The sequence below is a fragment of the Anoplopoma fimbria genome, chromosome 24, assembly GCF_027596085.1.
Source record: "Anoplopoma fimbria isolate UVic2021 breed Golden Eagle Sablefish chromosome 24, Afim_UVic_2022, whole genome shotgun sequence".
Lineage (NCBI taxonomy): Eukaryota > Metazoa > Chordata > Actinopteri > Perciformes > Anoplopomatidae > Anoplopoma > Anoplopoma fimbria.
The window spans coordinates 24,286,559-24,310,609 of record NC_072472.1 but is presented as its reverse complement, the minus strand read 5'-3'; the positions used below and the strand labels follow the sequence as shown (position 1 = coordinate 24,310,609).

General features: G+C 40.3%; 2 protein-coding genes across 2 annotated transcripts; both read right to left on the bottom strand.

Moving 5' to 3' along the window:
- Positions 1-10: 10 nt before the first annotated feature.
- Positions 11-13,224, bottom strand: ankfy1 (ankyrin repeat and FYVE domain containing 1). Its single transcript, XM_054626088.1, has 25 exons — positions 12,922-13,224; positions 10,965-11,172; positions 10,564-10,682; positions 9,759-9,894; positions 9,515-9,638; positions 8,733-8,882; positions 8,447-8,612; positions 7,996-8,200; positions 7,836-7,904; positions 7,294-7,496; positions 7,087-7,184; positions 6,355-6,556; positions 6,151-6,249; positions 5,877-6,030; positions 4,972-5,140; positions 4,462-4,580; positions 4,102-4,258; positions 3,766-3,966; positions 3,492-3,668; positions 3,231-3,378; positions 2,960-3,050; positions 2,235-2,359; positions 1,981-2,127; positions 1,802-1,892; positions 11-1,685 (listed from the first exon to the last, which is right to left on the bottom strand). The coding sequence occupies exons 1-25, from the start codon at positions 12,929-12,931 to the stop codon at positions 1,553-1,555; spliced, it is 3,501 nt and encodes a 1,166-aa protein (XP_054482063.1). The 5' UTR covers positions 12,932-13,224; the 3' UTR covers positions 11-1,552.
- Positions 13,225-13,908: 684 nt separating this feature from the next.
- ube2g1a (ubiquitin-conjugating enzyme E2G 1a (UBC7 homolog, yeast)) lies at positions 13,909-21,455 on the bottom strand. Its single transcript, XM_054625682.1, has 6 exons — positions 21,250-21,455; positions 19,069-19,171; positions 18,801-18,898; positions 17,235-17,413; positions 16,910-17,029; positions 13,909-15,330 (listed from the first exon to the last, which is right to left on the bottom strand). Exons 1-5 carry the CDS (start codon positions 21,293-21,295, stop codon positions 16,943-16,945), a joined length of 513 nt encoding a protein of 170 aa, XP_054481657.1. The 5' UTR covers positions 21,296-21,455; the 3' UTR covers positions 13,909-15,330; positions 16,910-16,942.
- Positions 21,456-24,051: the final 2,596 nt, after the last annotated feature.

The following is a 24,051-nucleotide window of genomic DNA, read 5'->3' as shown; positions in this document are numbered from 1 at the left end:
AGTCAAAGCATTGATTTTTGATGACCTTTATGTAAAGTTGTCCTCCCTTTCTCTAAAAGGATACACCAGGAAGAGACAGGCTAGATATCTGAGCATACAGATACAATATAATGTGCATAAAAGATTAAACAATGTGCATAAAAGATTAACAGAGGCAAGATTTAGGTTTGTCACAATGACAAGCACAAACTGCATTTAAGTACAAAACAGTTGTAGTGGTCAAAAATATCACACATTTATCTGTACAATTTAACAATACTTAAAGAGGCCCCACTACTCGGCCATCCCCCTCTACTCCACATTCTCCCCAATGATCAGAAATGTCATGTGATCTTGATAAAGTGCACCTGTTAGGCTTAGAAATCAAGAAGCGTTAAATGTGATGGGTCAAGACAACAACTTGACTTCAGGCAACATTGTGGGGACAACGATCACGACTTCCTTCGAGGACCCCGCGGCAGATAAAAAAATGGAATGTAATCATTTGGTGACGGATTTTGAAAAGGGGTATGGTTATGAAGTAAAGGCTACAAATTAAATGGCATGCATAGGCATTTCTGTAACTCAGGAGGAGGATTGTTGAGAGAATTTAGTCCTGTGGACCACATTTATAGTCTACTATTAATAAATCTGCTTTCTCAGGTCACATTTTCCCAACTTGCCATGTTAAAAAGTAAGCATTCCATTTAATTTGGCTGATGCCTACACATTATAGATAGACTATATACCAGTCACGGAGAAAAACAACACATTTCATGAGGAATGTCATCCTTGTCGAGTTGTGCAATCTTTCAGCTCTAACACTCAAGTAAGACAATATCAATTTTACAACTCAGGATCTTACTAGATTAGATCTCATTTGGAAATTATGCCCATTTAAATAAGGAGCTGAGATGCTTTCCCTTTAAATCCTTCTCGTCTGTCAACACAGAATTGGGATGGCAGAAGAGTGAAACATGTTGATAGTTAAGTCCTTGGGGATTTAGTGATTTAGGGGTATTTTATACCTTTACTGTGCTCTTGGCTGACAGCAGGTTTAGCTCTCATGTAAATCTAGATTTTAATTTTGAAGCATTGAATCTTTGTCTTTGGGCAGGTCACATAGCATAAAAGGCTGCAGATGGTGAAATATCCCAAACAGAGAACAGAAAAAAAAAATCCCTTCAAAGGGGGGCTTGATTTAAACATCATTGATTTGAAACGTCCTGGTTTTCATAATAAGAGCTAATCATTACAAACATCATTGGTATTAGGAAACTGATTTACAAACTGACTCCATCCTTCATCAGCTGGTTATATCCACTTTAAGATACTTTGATCAAAACAGAAACAAAAAGATGTTTCACTTTCACTTTAAAACATTCCTCCCTAGAACATTAATAGTTTTTCATAGACTGGAATAGTATGAAGGAGATGGTCCGTGACTGTCCGGGAGTCTCTTGCTCGTATGTCCTGCTACTGATGTCCTTTGGCCTGGTGTGCCTGAAAAACTGTGCGAAGTTGGGCCTGGCATGGCCAGTGTCAGAGGGTGGAGGATATCCAGGCCACTGCATTACGACACCCCACCCAGAGTTAGTACATCATAGCAGATGTCGCACACCCTCACCGGCTTGTTCAAGTCAAACTTGATGATGGGTATCTCCTTTATAGAGCACTTGTGGCACAACAGGCGCCCACAGTGACGGCTGAGGGTCAAGGAGGAGACACAGGATTAATTATAAATTTAACACAGATTAAAAACAGAAGTGAAATATAAAAGTATTCTTTATTTCACATCTATTAAAGAAGCCATACTACTAACCAGTGATGTTTCCGTGTTGTAACACCAAACTTGGCAAGACATTCATAGCAGTTGGACCCATCACACCAAGGAGGCTCTTTGGACAGCATATCTAAACAAATCATCATGGGGGTCAAATACATTGTATCACTTTTTAAATATGGTGAAAGCCTGATAGATGAAGACATGATTAAATTTACCTAGAAGGCGGAAGAGCAACTGTTTGGTTGCAACTTGGTAGTTGAAAATGTTGATGCCCTGGTTGTTATTGATGCCCAGTCGAGCCCCAGACCTCACTATGGCACGGCACAGGTTTGCATTTCCTCTCATGTAGGCCAGGAGCAGAACTGAAATGAAACACGGGTCTCAGTCATTCTATCACAAGTATTACCCAGGTATTAGTAGGATATTTGTCTACTGTTAATAACAGTATTAATTAAGCAAAATTCCGTACCTGTGTTCCCTTCATTATCGGGTTTGTCCAGAGGGTATTCAGGCATACACTCTAAGAAGAGCTCAAAAATGGCAGCAGCATTCTCTTTCCCATAATGGCCAAGTACGTGCATTGGTGACTGACCCCTAAGCAGCCATGATAAAGTGAAGAGGAGACAGGTGAGTTGGCTTTATAGTCTACAAAAGCTTAATCTGTCATGTTTATAAAAGCTTTCTACATTGTTAATATTCTGTTTCTAGCTAATTTTCTGAATGCCATGGTGTTACGCTGCATTTACACCAAATCAGGTGTTGCAGGGAAAACACCAGTACTCCCATTCATTTGAATGTGGGTAGTGCGTTTAGGCTGCAGTGTTGGGGACCGCAGGGGATACTAAAAAATAACGCAGCGACTTGTGGCGAAAAGTTGAAACAGGGTCAACTTTTGGAATAAACTTCATTGGGCACCACTTTAAAATCCACTTTTTTGATAGACCTCGTACCCTGGTTAGCTATTGAAAGCAAATGTGTCTGCAAAACAGTCGATGCGGAGAGACATTTTCTCGTATGACCACCAAATTGCTATTTTAGTGACACTCCCACAGCACTGCTCAAACCCTGCAATAATCAGTTCATCGCCTGATTTGGTGTGAATGCCGCAGCCTTTACGCTGCTGCTGTATTGACCTTAAAGTTGAATCTCATTGATCCCAAGAAAACATCCAATCCAGAAAGTAACTGAGTGTACCTGAGATTGAAGGCCTCTGCATCAATGTTGGACTCTGTGAGAAGGGTTCTGACATTGTTAAGGCGGCCCTGCATCACAGCCAGATGCAAAGCTGAGGAGACAACAAGAAGGACAGACAAAGGATTAAAACGCTATTGTCAACATTATTGGAATACTGGGAGGGTGGGATAATAATGAAGAATCAATTACACAACAAAGGCTACAGGAACTCCACCTGGTATTTTTAAAGCTGAAATCAATGGACCATGATAATAAAAAAAATGTAAGGTACCATTATTTCCATTCTCATCCTCTGCAGCAAAGTCGACTCCGTTCTCCAGCAACACAGAACAAATAGTGGCCAGGTCCTGCTGGGCAGCCAAATGTAGTGCTGTCTGTCTGTGTTTGGTCACCTCATTTACTTTGGCTCCGGCAAGCAGCTGGAAGGAAGCAGAAACATAAAAACAATTATCATCTGCACCAATTGTTCAATAAAAATAAATTTGGCTAAAATAGTAAATTCAGAGGACCAAAAATATTCTTAGGTTCCTACCAGGTTGCGGACAATGATCTCAGATCCAGCCTGGACAGCCAGGTGGAGAGGGGTGAGTTTGGCTGCATCCTGAACCCTGGAGTTGACATTAGCTTGGACACTAATAAGGAACAGGACACTTTCGATGTCTGAATTTTGCACAGCCACATGGAGAAAATTACGTCCTTTGTTGTCAACCTGGACAGAAACAAGAGTTTGAGATTGATACTTAAACTGTACAAAATCTTTAAAAGTGATACAGTGAGACGAACAGGTGCATTTGTGTGAACGTCACCTGCTCAGCAGCACCAGGCTCCCTCTTGAGGATGGCCTCTGCTGCCTTATTGTTCTTGTGCGTCATAGCACAGGCGAAGGGGGTCATTCCTTGACGGTCGCGTATGTTGAGACGAATATCTGGATGGGATATGAGGAGCTGTATGATGACGTTGTGCTGGCTGCCAATGGCAGCGTGGATGGGAGCCCTGCCCTCTGAATCCTGACAGAGAAGGACAGAGGCCGGATTAAAAGCTTAGAAGAAGAGCATTTGTACGACTCACTTAGTAACCTCTCATTAAAAACTATATAAAGTGATGTCAGACAAAAATGGACCCATTGCTGTGACAGGACTGACCTGTGCATTAACATTAGCTCCAAACTCTAGAAGGCACTGCACCACCTCCTCCAGTCCCCAGCTGCTTGCCAGGTGGAGGGGCGTTTGTCCGTCCCGGGCTTCTTCATCTCCTTCCCCGTTAGGGCCTGGCTTTCTGGTGCTGTTTACGTCACAACCACTACACACGCACAGACACAAGGCAGTTAGTTAGTTAGTTAGTTAAGACGGTTAGCTACATCCATCTCAATAACACAAAGTTTAAAAACTGACGTTTTCTTATAATGGTAAATATTGTAAATAGATTCACAGTTTAAGCAAATATGTGCCTTCACAGCTAGGATTAGGTTTCCCCAAACACTTATGGTAAAGAAATTGGCAGACCTGCGGATGAGGAAGCACGCAGTGACCTCATTATTCTCATCCACAGCTCTGTGCAGGAGGGTCTGCTGGCAGCCAGAGGGCCCTGTGCTCCAGGACGTGGCATCACAGCCATGGCGGACCTAGGTGGAACAAACGAGACCCAAACAGTCAAAAATGCAAGAAAATATTAGAATTTCCCAACCGGAAATCTATAAAACATATGTGCAGCCTGTGACAAAGCTAAAGGGATCTTTTTTTTTTTGTTCTTTCTTAAATTACTAACACACGGGAATTGTACTCAATCAATATCAAACACTTGTGATTCCAAGTAAACCTGAGAAACAAGACTGAGGATGTTTGCTGCCATGGTAAACAACCACATGCATCTATGCCTGAGGCTCATTTAGGTTTCATTTCATGTTTTTTCAGTTTCATTTGATCTTGAATAAAAGCTAAAACCCTACCAGTGTAGCAATGAGGAACTAGGAGGGTACAATCATCTCAAATTGGTTGAATATGCATTTGTCTCACCAGCGTGGATGCAATATCTTCCAGGCCATTCTCCAGAGCCAGCCACAATGGAGGGTCCCCTTTGTCATCCACCACAGACATATCAGCTCCTCTTGTGCAAATGGCATCCACCACCAGTGGCAGCTGGTTACTGATGGCCAACTGTAGTGCTGTTTGTCCGTCCTGGGTCCTGGTAGTGGAGAAAAAAATTGATGTAAGAGAAAAGAAGAGTGTAACAATTTAAAACTCTCCCCCTTAAACTGCATATTTGGATACTGTGACATTGTTTTAATAATGCCTGAAATTAATTAGTCTTTGCTGGCAGTGCAATTAAGGGGCCTTTCCTGTCACTTTATCTTAAATAAATGTTTCTCTCCATATCTCATGTATTTCGGATCCCATCTTAGTTTGTTTTATGTTACCCCTGCACATTACTTATGAAGTGTAACTGAATCTGGTTTGAATAACAGAAGAAATGGAAGAAGATAGGGGCATTCTAGTTAGCATCTTACCAGGGGAAATCGAATGAATAACTTGGATTTTTTGCCGTGGGGTCGTACAAGTCACTTCCATAGTCTGGTCAGCACATCCCAAGTTTATAGAAACAAACCGGCAATGTACTGCTGTGAACGGGGGCAGCAGCAAAACGTATTTTAGCCACCAAAAAAAACTGGGGGGGTGCAGCGACCTCCATTTACTGGATGTAATGCACTTACTATGGAAAAATGTCTTACAACCACACTTAAAGTAATCTGAACTATGCCTTTAAATCACATGTCATTCTCCATATTTCTCCCTATTCATTTCCTGTAATCACACTTCTGTCACTGAAAAAAAAAGGAAAATAAAAGCATAAAATGCTCAAAATTAGAATGATAAAAACACTGCATAAATGCTTTTCAACTGCACTATAACGCAGGCATTACCTAACACTGATGTCGGCCTGATGCTCCAGAAGGAAGAGGGAACTCTTGCTGTCCTGTCTTTGGATGGCCATGTGTAGCAGGGTTTGTCCATTGGACATAGTGTCATTGATAGAAGCCCCTGAGCCCAGCAGCTGAGCCGCTATATTGTGCATACCTGACAGGGATAGATTGGACATGAAATTAATCACACACACAAACAGATCACCATGCAGTCCTGTAACCAGGTAAAGCATACTGCATTACAACTTCTCCGTGGAGGTGTAGTGCTGCGTACCTGTCCAGAGGGCCAAGCCCAGCACTGTCTGGTCCATTGAGTCTTTAAGATTGAAGTCTGGAATGATCTGGAAGTTGTTGGTGGCATGAAGTGCATTGGCTGCAATAGAGACATCAAGGGAAATGTAAGTGGGTCATATTCAGAGGTTGAGGAACATTAGTGATGCCACGTGCAGTGAGTTAAATCCCCTAACATTGTGCTGACCTTTTTGCTCGAGGATGACAGAGACCACATCTGGGTGGTTCTGAGCGATGGCCATGTGGAGGGGGCTCTGCATAGCCACCCCAACGGTGTCTTCAGGCAGAGCCTTCTGGGTCTGCAGGTTGGGGTTGGCCCCTTGCTGGAGGAGCTCTGCTGTCAGGCTGGCCAGGCCACTCCGGCACGCGGTATGAAGCGGGCTCTCACCCTAATAGAAGGCAAAAGTATAAATAATGTCCTTATTCATGACAGGCAAGAATTTCATCTTTGCGTGTGTGTGATTTAAAAATAAATTACTTTTTCTGGTCTGCAGATGCAAGATTAAGAAAGATTTAGGTAGTTATTAATAACTGCAGTTACATGCAAGCTAGACATTATTCAACTTGCCACAGCTCTGATGTATTACATGAACTAAGAGATATAATACCTTATATACTTTTTCTTTTTACCCATGAAAACAATGAGGGACAAGATCAATTCTGCATTTGTCATTTTCTCCAGCTATCTAGAAAATGTTACATCTGGGTTTTGTATAATGACAATAATAAATCTTTGAATTCTTAAAGTTGTAAAGGATTAAATTTGGCACCATGTTCTGACATTTGATAAATTACACTGATTGGCCTAGGGACACTGTATTAAAAAGGTAAGAAATGTTAAAACTAACTGCCCACTAGTTGTGATTCATCAAACCTATGTAACTGTTTGGCTGTTATGTGGCCTAATGTTCATACACACCCATTTGTTGACATGGTTGACTTTCGCTCCATGAGTGGCAAGGAAAAGTGCAGCTGCCTCATTGCCTGCCCGAGACGCTCTCTGCATGAGACAGTTTTCTACAAGGGATAAAACGAAGGGAGATGAAGTTGAAAATGTGTTTAAAGACATTAACAGGCATGATTTTATTCTTAGACATTGCTGTAAAGTGAGGTTACTAAACAACACCTGTGGTAGTGTCAGGTGCATCAGGATTGCTTCCTCTCTGGATAAGCTGGGCCGCAAAGCTATTCTCGTCAAACGAGGTGCCGTTCACTACTGGTGCATCGTCCTCAAACGGGTTCACTGAGGGGTCTGAAGTCACGGTGATGTACTGCAGGGCCAGCCACAGAGCTGTGCTGCCCTCGTGGTCCTTCAGTTCCAGGTCAAGCCTAAAAAGAGGGGCAGATTACACCATGTTGCACGCAGGGTTTAAATGAGGGGTCACATGATCCTAAATATTTGTGCCTTCAAACGTGGTTGTATATTCTTCAATTAAAATCTTCGAAATGAACACGTTGTCATGTTTGCTGGTGTTTTTTTAATGTTACATTCATTTTCTAGAAAACTTGTTTTCTAAGAGGAAATAAAAAGGAATCAGGTCTAATCAGGTATTATATAAGCTATGGTGGTCTTGAGATTTCAACTAATTGAACACAGAGCATGCTTTGTGTTGACTCTCCATGGCGGACACAAACTCTTATTCCATTTGAAGGCAGTATGTTACTCACTGTTTGCACTGCAATAGCTGGTTGAACACCGGCTCATTCCCCGATGCCACAGCTTCATGCAGCGGAGTTCTAAAATCGACAGAAGATAGAGATGAAGCACCATCATACTTTGCACAGTAATCGGCCACCTTTGCATTCTAATAATGTTCAGAAAACCTACCTGCCCTTGCTGTTCTGCATGTTGGGGTTGGCTCCAGTCTTGAGCAGGGCCTCCGCGATGCGCGCCATGCCGCTCATCACCTCCACAGAGTGTTTCTTGGGGCTGAAAGAACAGACCAGGTGGAGCGGGGTTTCCACCGCCCCCACTGTGGCTGCATTCACCTGAGCCGAGTGGCGAATCAGAAAGATGGACGCAAATTCATCCCCTGGAGGAAGAAAAAGAAAGATTAACAGTCAGGAAGGATGTATTTCTGCTTTCAAGTATCAATTTCAAAATCTAAGGTTCACACTGTTACCAGGTCTGTACAAGAAGTCTTTATTGAATAATAATGGTAGATATTTTGAAGTGAACACCTTGGCAGCTAAGCCAAAAGTTTTTTTTGGACACCATTTCTACGAGAAAGACACAAAGGTGCCAAAAGAGTGTAGTAATAGTAATGACTCCCACACACCTCTTTGGATGGCCTTATGCAGGAGGCTCCAGCCACTCTGGTCCACCATGTCCACATCTGCTTTGTTATTAACCAGAGTTGTGGCAATACTTTCCAATTTACGAGCGAGCGCCAGGTCGAGTGCCAGGTCACCGTTGTTGTCCAGTTCATTCAGCTTGCCAGGTAGCTGAAAACAAGACCACAACCAAAACAATAAACCCGTTAACAGCGTGATGGTTACACCATTACATAGACAAAAAACACTAGTTAGTGTGCAGCCGATAAAAGGTATCAGCAGGGTGCTGACCTCTGAGTCCATCTCGATGAGATAGAGAAAGACCACATCTTCCCGCTCCACTTTGATGGCTTTGTGGAGAGGATACTCGGTTTTAGACTTGATCATCTTGTACAGTAGTTGGGCGCTCATGGTGCTGAAATCTTCTTTCCTAAGGTCATCCTAATAGAACACAAGCAATTAAACGCAACAAAGTGTCAGTGTCACACATCAGAATGGGCCTGTGATTAGAAAAGCAAACAAGTGTCATTGTTTTCTTAAAATCAAACCCCCAAAATAACGTTAAGCTCATTCCTTGCTTCTGTGAAGTGCAGTTATCAGAGCTCAAGACTGAGGTGTCAGAGGCTGGTGACAGTTAACAGCCATTTTCTAAGCCGAAGTCGTAAAGATAACCTTGACAACTGCCGAGTCGGGCCTCTCTGGATTTATTGTATTGTAAAAGATGAGATGGCTCACCATGGTGAGGAAAACATAACTGTCAGAAAGGAGTTAACATGACGAGATTTAACCACAGAGAAACACGGTAGGTTAAACGTGATTCAGACGGGGCATACTGATTAATGAAAAGTCATATTTTGATTCGCTGGGACTGATGAAACTATTGAGTTAGTAGATGATCACTTCATCCAGACAAACTAAGATGGTCTGGTAACGCATCATTTTCAGTGCCATCAGCTCTTTTCATTACATGGCTGAGAAAAATATATAATAATAATCATCCATCCCACCCATGTATGGCAACGCATGCACGCAAACACCCCCTGAATCAGACACAGCCACGTACAAACACTCACCCAGTGACTGGCTATGATCTCCCCACAGTAGTTCATCAGGGTGGTGGCATTTAGCTCCTCAGCTGTCTGGTAGAAACGAATGCAATTCCTGACGTTCACCGAGGACATCACGCCTTTTTCACACCTGTCTCAGTGCAGAAACAAAAACGTTTTTGGTTGTGCAACAGTATTGCTGCCACTAGAAACAATTGAGATTTAATTGTAGCCAGCAAATTAAAAGTCAGTATATATGACTTGTGCCGACCTCTCTCTGAGCAGCTGAAGCTGGAATCGGTTGGCCAGCTTCATCAAGTCAATAAGAAAGGCATCATCTTCAGTGAGTTCCAACTCATCCGTGTATGCCCAGCGCAACATTGCCATGGCAACCTCAGATTTGCAATCTGGAAAACCACATGTCACCACATCAGAAATGTACACAGTGATCTATCGCAAACCTGATGTAATTTGAACAGGGAAAAAAATTACATTTTCAGTAACTCTAGATACGCAATCATTCTGGACAAATAAACATTAAAAAAAGGCCTTTACAAAACAACGTTTGTTTAGAGGTTTCTTTTCACATTTGTCAGGCAGTTTGCTCACATTTATATGAATTTACCCTTAACTGATTATCTTACTAGGAAATAGGCCTGAGGGTCAATATCTGCTCAGAGCAAAACTCTGTCCAATACTGGACTTTGACAGTCTGCCTGATCCATTCCTAAATAAATATTCGATCATCATCTATTTACCCGCAGGTATGTTTACTTACAGGGTAACAACTGGATTTTAGAGATGCACCAATTTCAGTTTTCTGACCTGCCAACCCGAATTATGTCTTCTTTATTCTGTGTGCCGTACGTTTAATCATCATGCGGCACATGTGTATAATTTTGGCAAAAAGTCAGATATATGAGACTGATTTGCCGATTACTGAATATGAATGATCATCTGACAACCAGCTAGTTTTGATCGGTGGCCGATCAATCGATGCATCTCCTCTCTACTGGATTTTCATTGTGCTTTAAGCTACTCATTTAACACAGTGACGTCCCACCAGGGTATCTCACCAGATAGGTCCAGCTCAGAGGTGGAGGCCAGGTTGGCCAGACTCCAGACATCACTGCGAGCAGCCAACACAAACTTATGGGCACACAGATTCTCCCCTGCGACTTTCACTTTCAGATCACTGCAAAAACAATCATTCATTACTGAGAAACAAAGTCACAAATAATCTACGTCTTCAGTAATAATGAAACTAATAAAACACACTCAACAGCACTCAAAACATATTCTACAGTAACGTGTTTTCTGGATGTTATGCGAGAAGCCTATCAACTGCATCAGCGGGTTGAATCACACAACTCACACCACAGCAGACACACAACTGCATAGTGACATTTGTAGGACCACTGGAAACGTGACATCTTAAGTAAAACTAACACCCCTTCCCTCCAACCACGATCCTCACCTGTACTGTTCCTGCTGATAGAGGTCAGCCACAATGGCCAGCAGACGGCTGATGAAGGTTTCTACAGCCACCGGGCTGGAGGAGCCCTGGCCAGAGGCCTGAGCAGCGAGCACAGCACAGCGCCTCTCTGTGTCGGCCAGCTTCTGCTGCATCTTCACATACTCCTGCCTGAGCAGGGCCAGGTGCTTCTGCAGCTTGGCCACCTCCTCTGTCAGACATAAAAGTAAAGGAGACAGACAGAGGACGAGAGAAGAGGCAGGGATGCAAAAAGTAGGTTAGAAAGATGCCTCTTAAAACATAGGTTAACCTGGACTATTTTAGGCACGTTTCCCCTTAAAGTAAAAGGGGTGGTTCAAAGCACAATGGTTCTGGATTTGCACCTACGGTACTAAGGGTTTGAGAACCTGAAACATTATTCATTTTCATACTAGTGGCCTATTTCTTGTTTCACTTTCCTATGTTATAAAACATACAAGATGAACATTTCCAGATCTTGAAAACAGATTATGACACACTCTAAGAGCATATTTTTGTTTGGATAAACCGCTCCCTTTTCCTTAGGATAAAGAACACTTTCTACACAGCTTCGTGTTACAACACAGTTTTATGCCTCAGCCACGAGTCCATGGAGTTTCACTGAGGCCCATTTCCTTCCTTTAAAATCAAGTTTAAGGGAGGAAAGAATGCTGAGACGGCACGTTACTTTGTCCTCCCTCGTTAATCGTTACTGGCACAGCTACTGGTCATGAGGAACAGAAGGGGGGTGTTTTTGTGAAAACCACCTGACTAGCCCAACACAGGAAGGGTGGTATGGAGGAGCAGCAGCTTAGGGCCAACTGACCAGCCACTGGACACATTTTTATACTATATATATTAAAATCCACCTTTATTCTGCAGGATCTAGCAGGCATCATTTATGCATCGGTAGAGCATTTTTACTTGCAGCGCTGGACAGTTTGCCCTAAGACAACTGTATATACACATTTAAAAACAATGCACCCAAACCAAAACTTGTATGTACTCTTTTATTTTGTCAAGACTTATGCACATGATCTTATACTTTTTCAAACATTTTAAAGCAATAAACTAAGCCACTGGCTGTTTAACAACAATGAGAAAACAATTTACCTATGCCACTCACAACAGAACATAGTCATTGCAGGGGGGAAAAATAAAAATGGGCCTTGTCTATTGCATTTCAAGCAAATGCGCAAACAATAATTGAACATGTTCAAACAGACATGCCTTGTGTTTAGTAGCAACCCTAACCCCACAGAAGGGAGTGTTTGTTCTGTGAAGTAGATCTCCGATAAGGAGGAGCACACAGCAGACATTCCCTCTTGTCTCGGCCAAATAAAGGTGATGCATTTGGCTACAGCACTCCTGACAGGTGGTGCAGATAACAAGTCACCTGTCCTGTCACCTGTCCTGTCACCTGTCCCCTTATTTACCCTCCACTCCACAGAAGAAGTCAAATGAACGTTATAGTGTTTCTAAACATGTCTCCTCGAACATAAAGCATCAGGTAAAGAGGCATTAGCATCACCTTTACGTTAGTTAGGCTCGCTTTACGTCAACGTTTGGGTTTGATGACATCCATGACGCTGGCATTGAGCTAACGATGACCCGTGAAGCCGACATTACCTGCACATTATGTAAGTTAACATAATGCTTTTTTGTCACCAAGCAGACCAGCATTATGCCTAAACAAGGATTCTTCTCCGCAGTCCAACCCACCAACATCTTGTCCGGTTCTGCTAGCTCGTAGCTATAAAGCAGCTAGCAGCATGAAGGAGAGCTAGCAGAGCTAAGAGACACCAGATGCTTCAGACTTCACCCACAGTCAACACACGGTTCATTAAACTGCAGAGACACTAGTTGATTCGGTCCAACAGTTCAGCAAGCGTACGGTGAAAACAGGGAGTGTACCAGAGAGTCAGAAAAAACAATCTCATACCTTCCGCCATGTTGCTCAGCGTTAGCTCCGTGATGATGCGCTCTATCGCGATATGACGGTGCTGCGTTCAGGGGCCCTCAGAGAACGTCAGTTTATCACATGACCGTCACTCTTAGTATTACGTTGCTAGCTTTCTTTTATTGACAATATGACGGTGATGCTTTTCTACACTACAGGGTGACATGTATTGACTTCTGTCACAGGTGTCATCTCTTGTCTCCTATGATTTTATTGTAACATAAGAATAATAAGAGCTGAAAGGCGTTGTCAAGCTCATGTTGCCTTCAGGTGTTCCTGCTGAACATGACTACAAGGTACTGTACATTTGTGTTATGCCAGAAGCTCAACAGCGACCAGGATAACAGGTGATCAAGTTAATAATCTGCTCACTGAGTTTTAAAAAAAATAACATTAATATATCTATGGAAATTATTTATCTATGCTGATCACATTTTCACTGACTCATGTTCAGTGTTTTTTTTTTTACCATTATCATGGTTGAAGCTCTCTTTCCCAATCTGGAGCACTCAATACAATTCAAATGATCAAAAAGTGAATAAAAGAACAACAAAATATGTGATTTGGTCTGCGAGACACTTAAGATTCTCTAACTTTCCTAGTTAACAGTGATGCGCTTGTGGAGCAGCAAGACTGGACAAGCAGAACTGTCTATGCACCTATAACCCACAATAATGTTACAGTAGCTCTGATAATTCAAATATTTGACTGTCAGGCTTGCCCCCAGCAACACTGGATGGCTTCTTTCTAACCCAAGAAATCTGTCAATGAAAACAGTTGACTAGCAAAGTAGACTAAATGCTCTCGATCTGAGCACAAACACCTAAATCAATGGTAAACTCTGCATGTAAAGAACATTATACCAAAATAAATTATCTGAAGAGTGATCTTGTTGAGAAAACAGATGATGGTGGTAAAGTTTAAACTGAAGAAATGTTGTATTAGTTGTCTAAATATCTACACTTTTTAGTGAAAATTAGATTTTCAGTAATGGGAAAATAAACGTGCTGTTTTTTCAATATTACCAATTTGTGTACATAAAAGGTTTCTGTTATCTTTGTCATGACCAATATGTAACACACCTGAATTAAACACACCAGTAAATATTGAAAAAAAGGTCATATTTTAGAAGAACTCACTACAGGTGACGGGTTTTCTTAACATGAAAAATATACATCAGTATTTTGTCTCTGTACATTAGGCAAAATTGCAATAGTTCAGTGAGCAGAATAATCGTGAGATTGTGGATCAGGGGAAAGAGCAACCAAACAAAAATGGGCACACATATTGTATACACAAACACTCGTTCGCAAAAACAAAATCCCAGAAACATTCAGCAAAACAACAAACCGAAAACAAAAGTACAATAAAGCATGCATAACAATTCCTACCGAGGAGAAAACAGACAAGTAAAAGAGCGGCTGCTAAAATAACGGAAAAGAGGACGACTTCAAATTGTATCAGGATATCAAAAATGAATATGTGTAAACCTCATACTAGGGGAGTTATTGCTACACCAAATTGTTACCAATACCCGGATTATACAGATTCCCTGTGTACTGGCTATTAAATAAATTCATACATAGGTGGCACACAATTTCTCCATCTTTTTTAAACATTTTGTCTTAACACTTGTTCAATGCAGGGTGAAGTGGCCAAGCGTTTTATTAGGAGGCACTTTTGAAAAAAAGATAAACAAAATTTATCATGCACAAAAATGAAGGGGTTTGTCGCCTTTCTTGGCTCAACTGAGCAGGATGTTTGAATGGATAAAGAAAAACAAAGTCAGTCACATACACATATGATGAGTTCTGAGAGTGTGAAAGACCCCGCAAGAACAGCGGCATATTTCTAATATGGCGGTATTCCCTTCATCGGTCACGTCATTCATCGCTTGAATCAATCCAGCTCTTCACAGGTGATATTCCTCCGACAGCGCCACAATCCTCTTTCTATTTAAGACATCCTGTTCAAACGATCTAAAGAGAACTAATGCATGCTGGAGTTGAGAGAGGGAAAATGGAAAAATAAATCTATCTGAACCAGCGCTATTCATTTGGTCTAAGTGTCTTGATGGATGGAAAGGGAGCTTATATATTATCCGGTTTAGTCTGTGCTATATACATGTCTTTACAATATCTTCCTGAATGTTGAAGCAGTTCATAGACTTGAAAAATGTTTTATCATCCTCTGGTTTTTTGTTTTTGTTTTGCTTTTTTGAATTGGCACTTGCTTGGCGTTTTTTCTGTCAGCCTTGGTAGTCACTGTTATGTTGTATTGCAGCCTACAGTAGCCAGTCTGTTCCTGCCAAAAAAAAAAAAAGGAGGGCAAGCCTGGCGACAGGGTGGAAGAGTGCTGGAAACAGTGCCATGTTGATTTTCAATTGGAGACCTGTGGGGAAGCACACGATGAATAACAGAAAAGAGTTGTGAGGAAGCGTCTCGACCAATCACACAAGTCATAACACCAACAACAGAGACAAATATTAAATGAATGATTAGATGATCAAAATGGCAGCAAAAGATCTGTAGCATGTTCCACCAGCTGGAGGTGTGTGTGTTATTCAAAGGTAAAATTAAAGTCTGTATATATTGTAACTTTAAATCTAGGTAGTTTGACACCTGTTGAATTGCACCATGTGGTCAGATGACAGTGGGAGACTATTACTTCTGATAGAAGACATAAGCTGTGTCCCAATCCAGCAGCTGCATCCTTCGGAGGGTGTATTTGTAGACCGATTGCGTCACAGCGGCCGTGACGAGGCTGTCCCATTTCAAAGACTCCTTCTAATGCGGCCGACAAATGCAGCCTACTTTTCCCAGATTCGGAGGATACAACTGATGGATCCTTAACGGCCCAACATATCCCAAGATTCATTGCGTGCCGGTGATGTTTTTTTATTTTTTTAATGACATGGCGACTAGTGGACCAGCAACGGGAGAATTCACATTTAAAATGTAATTATTGGGTTTTAACTCACGTGAATATCTACAGATACAAGTGTTAAAACTAAAAACAAGGGACCTGATCAGATCACACTCAGATCACACATGTTAAAATGATCGGTTAATTTACGAAACGCTATTAACTAACCAGCTGACGCTACCGAGAGCCGCTGCGCTATTTATAGCAGCTCGTCCATTTTAATCTTTTAACTTAGCTTTACCTCTTTTACACTCTTTTAAGACAACCGCAGCTGGTTGCTAGGAGACGGGAGCGGCAAAAGGGTGGTAACAAGCTGTGGCTTGTAACTGTGAAGCTGATTATGTAAAAACATTAAAACGATGTTATGTAATAGTTAATGTCAATGTTAGTTTATGGCACTGGAGAGCCAGAATGCTTAAAGCACTGGAAATAAATCTTTAAGTGAAACAATTCATGATACTAGAACAATTAATTTCTTGTTAATTATTAGGCACACCTTGCTAAAGCTAACGCATTGTAATACAACAGTCCTGCAATAAATCCTACCTTTATGAAGGTTACAATGTTCAGTTTTTCAGAGAGGGATTGATCCAAATGTAGCATTTCTTTGGAGCCTGCAGTTTCTGGTGTTGTTTAACTATACTGAGTTATACAGAAATGTTTTCTATTATTTGAGGGTAGGCTGAACAGCAGAGCCATCCTCTCTGTATAATGCTTTATAATTCAACAGCACCACAAACTACGGCCTCCAACATGACGATCAAGTTCACTCAACACCTCCCTAAAACAGTTGAAACTAAAACTGAACATTAGAGCCACCGCAAAGGTGGGAGTTCATTTAGGACAGTTTCTATTAAACTGTATAAGTTTTAGCTTGGTGTATCTAAGAAACCTGGCATGGCAAGTAAGTGGTGTTTATGTTTGAACTACTTGAAAGTTTTACTTTAATTTACCTGATGCATCATGCAACAGGAAGCCACTTGAGAACAGCCAGTCAGTTGTAATTTGTGAACAAAAGGTTTTAGAAAAGGTTGAGAATACCTACCCTGAAAACATGAAGCTAGATCCTTGCTAAATATCACTCAAACGCAGTCTCTTGGCTTTTTCGTACACAACGGGCAACTTTCCTTTTGAATGCGCCGTGTCTGTCCTCCCTCCACTCTTTCTGCAGAGGGGATAAAAAGGTAAAGGGCAATTCAGTAGCTTCACTTTGATATGTCTTTACTGCATATCTCCATTATTTTTTTATATTTGCTATAATTATACAAAATCATAATTTATTAATTAATTATGTGTATTTTGTTTATTTTATTTTGAATAGAAAAGCACATTAATTTTTTTCAGATATCATATCCAATGAGTAAACTTACTGCAGCATCCACATTGGCTGGTGAGTCACCATTTGGGTCTGCCAGCATAGAGATAACACTAATCATGATGGTTTCCACTGTGTGGATAGGCAGCCAGCGCTCCTCTGGTTTCTCATAGCCATACTTGTCCTCCCCAGGCTCGTGCAAAATAGAAATACAGACATCTCCATTCTTGTCAACTGGAAATAGAAAACATGCAGAATACAATTTATGAAGGAGGAAATGCTATTTCTGCTCCCATGGTATAATTATGTTTATTTTTTTAATACTCATTAACATACAATATTTAGCCCATCAGCTAACAACCCGATTAATGATATTGTTTATATACGGTGCCTATGACAAATATCTGCCTCCCTTTTGAATCAATATTAACAGAGGCATCTGTGGCAGCAGTTTCAGCCTTGAGTCTACAGTGTGTTTACGTCTAGCAGCAATGCACATCAGCACTAATTCCTCCCCAGTCTGCAGGCCTTTACACACCGGGGGCGTGACGAATAAAAGACACCAAAATGCAAAGTAGTCGCTAGCAAATATATTTCAGAGCAAAGCAATTCATACTGGGAGCGAAGCAAATTTGTGACAGTTGCATCACTGTTTCAATAAATGATTAAAATAGATAGCAGAGGGCCATTACTGGGATATTATTGACCCAGAGCAGCGTCTGGCAGTCTTAATGAGTTAAACTGTTGTAAAGCCTATACTTGTGAATGCTATCTTATTGAGTATCCTTTTAGCGAAATACTCAGTGAATTTTCCCCTTGTAAACATCACGCAGTGTATATGTCTATAAAAACAGAAGAAGTGGATCTATTCTGCGCTGCCTTTGTCAAGGTTGAAAGGAGTAATAAAGTTTTTTGTCTTGTTTCGGACTATGGAGCCTCGATGTTGTACACTAGAGGCTACGTTTTGAATATGTACGTTCCGCACAATGTTGTTGCTTGATGCTTTTATTCACAGAAAGCGCTGAAAAAATTGACCAACTTTATATAGCTAAAAAACAAATCCCTACTACTTAAAAAAAACTGCATACCATTTTGATTTTATACTACATTAAAAATGGAACAAATTATTTGATTGTTAACATTCTATAACACATAATCTATAACACATTAACATGTTATAAAGAAAAGTGACTGACATATCATTTATATAAAACCTAACACTACTAAGTTTTATTCAACATGACTGACCATGGTGCATTACAGTTTATTATTGTTACACAAAACTGCATTTGTCAGCAGTACTTAAATTAAAAAATTCAAACCTTATTCAATAGTCTGTTATAACTGTTTGAAGTTAACTCCGCTAGACTCTTACTGAACTTTCTGGGGAATGTATTGCTCTGAATGTTTCTTTCATTTAAAAAAGGGAAATTGAATTAATGAACATGGGATTAGCTTTAAATTGATATTCTATATTCTATTTAATGAATTGAGTGTAGATTCCTTGGTATTAAGGCATATCACAAAAGGGATAATCTTAAACACCTCTAAAATGGAACTGCGTACGGGTCTTGCTACGAACAAAAGCAAATATCATTCAGTGTACGACATCTGTACCTACCATTAGGGTGCCAAATATCTGTGATAAATTTCATTTTAGGTGGCCTGAGAGGGTAGTCTTTGGGAAATGTCAGATGAGCTTTAAACACACCACCTTCACTGTGAACAAAAAAAGATTGAAGAGAAAAAAACAACATAATGGGTGAATTTTGCTCACGTTTCAAAGCATCCAAAGCAAAAGAAGCAATAAGAGTTGTTACACAACATTAGCACAACGTAATAACACATCTCTTCAACTACATCCCACATTAAGGAAATGGTGGACTTACTACAGTGTATCTGGAGGACCGATGATGAGGACTTCCCATCTGTAGAGATCACTATCCTCGATCAGGCCTGCTGAGAATCCCTCCACTGGGTTTTTGTTCAGCTCTAGATATACAAACAAATGCCCCAGTCAGACGACCATTTGCTTGTATCATAGTACCTACAGTATGTTGGTTGACCGATGTTGTGCTTTTCTGAAGACTGCTGAGGAAACAACATACCCCTTGTCTTAGGAGGCCTGCCTGGGGGTACAATAAGAAGCAGCATGTTGCTGAAAGCACACACAACCCTAACGGTCCACAGCCAACTCATACTCACTCACAGGTTCACACGCATTTCTCCAGATATATACAGCACTTTGCAACTCCTAACTTTACACATCCTTTCAACTTGCATTATTAATTATAGAATAATAACATACTCAAAAACTATAACCACTTATATTGATTTTGAGTTTGACAACCTGAGGGTTGGGCACCTCTACCAAAGATGTCATGATTTTCCTCCGATAGTTACCATGTAAATACTTCTACTAAATTTAGTTGAATATCACACAATAGGTCAGGGGGAAATGCTCAGAAATGATAAGCGAAAAACATTCTTTGTAACCAAACACAAAAATGAATCAGTGCTGCATAAAAAGATGTCAAGAAAGCTAGGGAATAGAGGAATTTTACCAACACACATGCAATAAATGCCCTCACCATATTCCCCAACACAGATTTCCTGCCACTTAAGGCACCACCGCTCCTCACATTTCACCCAATCTTCATCAAATTTGGCATTTTTCGATGACCCCATAAAAGCTAGTAATTTTGAGAAAAATCCCTATTTCTCATGATCCTTGAACATCGTGAGCAACTGTGATCAAATGTAGACCACATGCATTACCAACTCAAAATGATCCTGCTTTGGGGGGATTGAAAGAATAGTTGGCACTGCAGCAGCAATAACAGCCATAGCTCAGCGGTCAAGAGTCTGATTTCATTTGAAACTTTGGAAAATGATACATTATCGGGATTTAGGAATTCTCCAAAAACTGTAGAACCGTCTATCTCAGTTTTTTGATGCACATCCAGATTGAGAAGAAGATTAATCACTTATAGATATGTTTTAATACTTGTTCATTGGCAAGTCTTGGAACAGGTACAGTATGTGCTCTATGATTGCTCATGGATGATGGCACAATAACTACCAGTATTCGACATTTCTGCTTGTTCATTTACAACAGGCCTGGTACTTTGCATAGCACCATAGCGTTGGGTACAGACTGAAGTGAGTTTCAATGACACTTCAGACCTCAGATTCTATTATGAGTGTATGTCTGAAACAAAGGGCAATAACAAACTCTACAACAAAACTAGGTATGTATAAGAAGGAAACTTTAAATGCCTTACATTAGGCTAGCTAGGTTAGCTCACATCAAACAATTCCCACTCGAAATATTCAAGTCCGGGTCAATTACCAATCACTATTGCTTCAGGTGCTCTCTGTACCTGGAACAACTACATTACTATAATAGCACATTATGTCCCTAAAAGGTTGCTTATGGAAAACACAATCTCAATAAAAACCTTACACGTAACATTAACATGCTACGAAGCAAAAACATTCAACGTGTGTTCAACACTGCCTTTGTAAAGATGCTAATATTCGAATAACGCGAGATAACGCGAGATTCCCGTTAGCGTGTTAGCTTGGCGTGTTGAAGCTAACAACAGTGACAGCGGCTAACTCTAGCATACAGACGTAGCGGGGCTCAATATGTAAATAATTCAATATGGTTAGCAAGGGAAATTGGGTCAACTAATAAAACATTACTTAGATGTATGCATAAATAAATAAATGTACGTCAAGTTGATCACATAATGTCTAAAAATGCTAAACACCACTTGTTATGTCGCATAAAATGTATGTAAACACATCGAGTCGGTGGAGCCAGCTAACGGCTAGCATTAGGCTAACTGCTCGTAGCTTCTGACAGCGGCTTCCAAGTGAACACAGTGTCCCGACACACTGTTTATTGTCAACAGAGGAGTGTGCCACTGCTATAACCTCAACCTGGTTTATTTGTCATGGGCCAGAAGGGTTGTTGGGGAAGATTGAAGAAGACTCACTGAATCACAGCTAGCGGCAGTGTAGCTCAAGTGCCATCGCATCAGTGAACACTTGGGTTTAATTACCTGCAAGCTGTCTCCTGAGTAACAACGCTGACTGCGGCTCTGTCATAGCTTAGCAAATATAATGCAGCAATGATCTATGGTAATATTTGGAGGTAACAGCGTTGATTTAACGTTCACCAAACTGTACTTCGTCCCCTCTATTTTCCGTTTAGTATTCTCGTCATTCTTCTTCTTCGTCGTCTTCTTTTGCTGCTGCTTCTATTTCTTCTTCTTCTTTGGTATTTTACAGCAACCGGCATCCGGGATGATGCATGACTGCCATCTTCTGGATATATTGATATATCAATTTTAATATTTATTCAGATTTATAGCACCAATCATCAAAAAATCAATAAAATCGTATTGAATGTATCTTACAATGTTCTCTTGAAATTATCTAATAATAATAATAATAATCTACTATTTTCAATTCCCCCATGTCTAATATTTACTCTATTTTTAACTGAAGATATATGTTTGCAAATCTTTTACTTTTTTAGGTAGCATTGCTCTCTGATTAGCCTCCATCTGGACTATCACCAAACAGGCAAATAGATATACCAATGTCAAATAATTAATGTAGGAATGATGCATTTCTAGTGGCAAATTATGACAAGTCTCTTTATGTTTTAAAACAAGAAATGAGTGAGGTCCAGGGGTCTTCTCAGTTTACACATCTTTGGCCTCTGTTGTTAAAACTATCAGTTGGACATTGGACATCTTTGAGATGGAAAATATGAATCCCTTGCATCCTTTCTCTGCAGAACATGAAAATAACCAAAATAAAGATGGTTGATGATATTTTGTCATTGGCTTTGTTGAGTTGAAATCTGGTGAGACTTGTGTAGTCTGGATTTTGGGTTGAATAGCTTCAGATGTATGAATCAGATTTGTACATCTGTTTTCATCTGATTTTTGTGGAATATCATGAGAGCATTGCCCTCTCTGGACAAAGGATACATAAAGTGTAAGTCGAGTATTTGCTTGCTTTATTCGCAGGCCTTCACCTATCATTTTCCAAATAGATCACACAGCTCACATGATGAAACTCACTCTGAAGGGCTATAGTCATACGTGAACAGCAATTCTCTCTTAGAATTTTTTTTGTTTCATCTAACCGGTTCGTATTTGGATGTTTGTGTTGACTGTAATGCTCAAAGTAGACACTAGATAGCAAACACTGACGTGATCCTTACAGCCCCCAACAAAATTATAACAAAATGCTCTTGAGAATAGCAAAATATACTTGTTGTTGTACTTACCATGACAGTACTACTTCTACAACTTCCGATTCTAATATTACCAATTTTGGGATTAAATCATCACAAAACTAATGGAAACAATACATTTTAGAAAATAAAATAAATAAGATATCATACAAATGCATTTTGTCATTTAATATACAATAATTGTTCAGTTTTAATTCTTGTGGAGCAGCAAGAACATTCAACTGGTGGTGGATGTGCCTCTGCCTGAACACTAGCAGTGGCTTTGAGAAAAGCATTTATTTTGTAATGTGCTGTAAAAAATTTGAAGCGATGCTTTTAAATTGTCCTATATATCACTTTGGTAATGTAATATTAACAATAATTAATAATAGTCATGTAATATAAAATATAACACAACTTACAGTGCGGTGTCAAAAAGCGTATTAAAAGTAGATGTAGTTATTTTGGGGGATGGGCAGCACCACCTTTTAATAGTCCGTCCCCCAACATGACTGACAGACAAGAACTGCAACCACTGATCAAAGTTTTAACAATCACATAATGTTATTTAACATTGTTGCTGTATTTCTGATTAGACAAGATGAACACGTTTGCTTGTTTGCATATGAGCAACCCAGAGAGGGCTGGTCCTTCCACAACCCTAATATCTCTTGAGGCATCTTAGAGATGACGCCTCTGTTAGTTGGCGTCAAAGCTTGGTCATAAAATATGATTTTGCCTAAGTATCCATATTGAGGATCATCAGATTAACCTCTCCATCTCTGAATGTCCCAGTCAGCATCCAGCTGCTGCCTCCTAATGAGGACCAGAGGGGCCTCTGGCTGGACCACAACATATGCACATAATGGAGCTAAAGATGGAGGATTTCATTCTCTACTCCCCATATTTACTGTAACAGTTGCTGGAAATCCAACTCATAATTCCACTTTCACTGCCCACTTCATTGGATCAGAAAGTGTCTCAAAAAAGTGTCTGTGAAACATACTTCCATGAGGATCCCAGTTGTCTTGCATTGATGAGCTACAATGATTTTGACAGGTGTTCTCTGGGACCTCCAATAGAACTGACCTAAAAATGTTCATGTTTTCAGCCGTCAAGGCAGCATGTACATGAAGTGTTGATCTACCACAGGGCTGCCCCCTCTTAGTCCACTAAGATTGTTTTTGTAAATTTAGTCATTTTTTCCAAGAACATCTCTCGTAAAAATACGATTCAAAGTGCTGCTTTTGTGTGATTCTTTATGGAGAAAATTGATCAGATCTGTCGATTAAATCAACTAATTGATTAATCGTCAAAATCATAGTCTAACAGTTATAGATTTATAATAGCTGCCTCTGTGTTACAAGTGATGTCCGAGACGTTGCGTACACTCTATGGTAGCACCACTGCTTTGGGTACAGAAGAGTTAAATGACACTTCAGACTTTCTATTATTCTACACTACATTCTATTATAAGTGTATGTCTACATCAAGGGACATGTATTTGTCATTGAAATCTGCCAATTACATTTTTTTAAAGCCTCCGCAACAGATCCAGGTATGCATGAGAAGGCAACTTAAATTTTCTTACATTAGGTTAGCTAGATCATTTCAA

What these genes read in the sequence shown, in the direction of transcription:
- ankfy1 (XM_054626088.1), bottom strand. An exon ending in TCAACCATGTCAACAAATGG is followed by an intron (nt 6,557 to 7,086) that starts GTGTGTATGAAC and finishes GCCTTCTATTAG; the next exon opens with GGTGAGAGCCCGCTTCATAC. An exon ending in AGCCTGGTGCTGCTGAGCAG is followed by an intron (nt 3,669 to 3,765) that starts GTGACGTTCACA and finishes GTTTCTGTCCAG; the next exon opens with GTTGACAACAAAGGACGTAA.
- ube2g1a (XM_054625682.1), bottom strand. Translation starts at nt 21,295, where the DNA reads ATGACAGAGCCGCAGTCAGCGTTGTTACTCAGGAGACAGCTTGCAG. An exon ending in ACTCAGGAGACAGCTTGCAG is followed by an intron (nt 19,172 to 21,249) that starts GTAATTAAACCC and finishes TTGTATATCTAG; the next exon opens with AGCTGAACAAAAACCCAGTG. An exon ending in CAGCCAATGTGGATGCTGCA is followed by an intron (nt 17,030 to 17,234) that starts GTAAGTTTACTC and finishes TCCCCTCTGCAG; the next exon opens with AAAGAGTGGAGGGAGGACAG.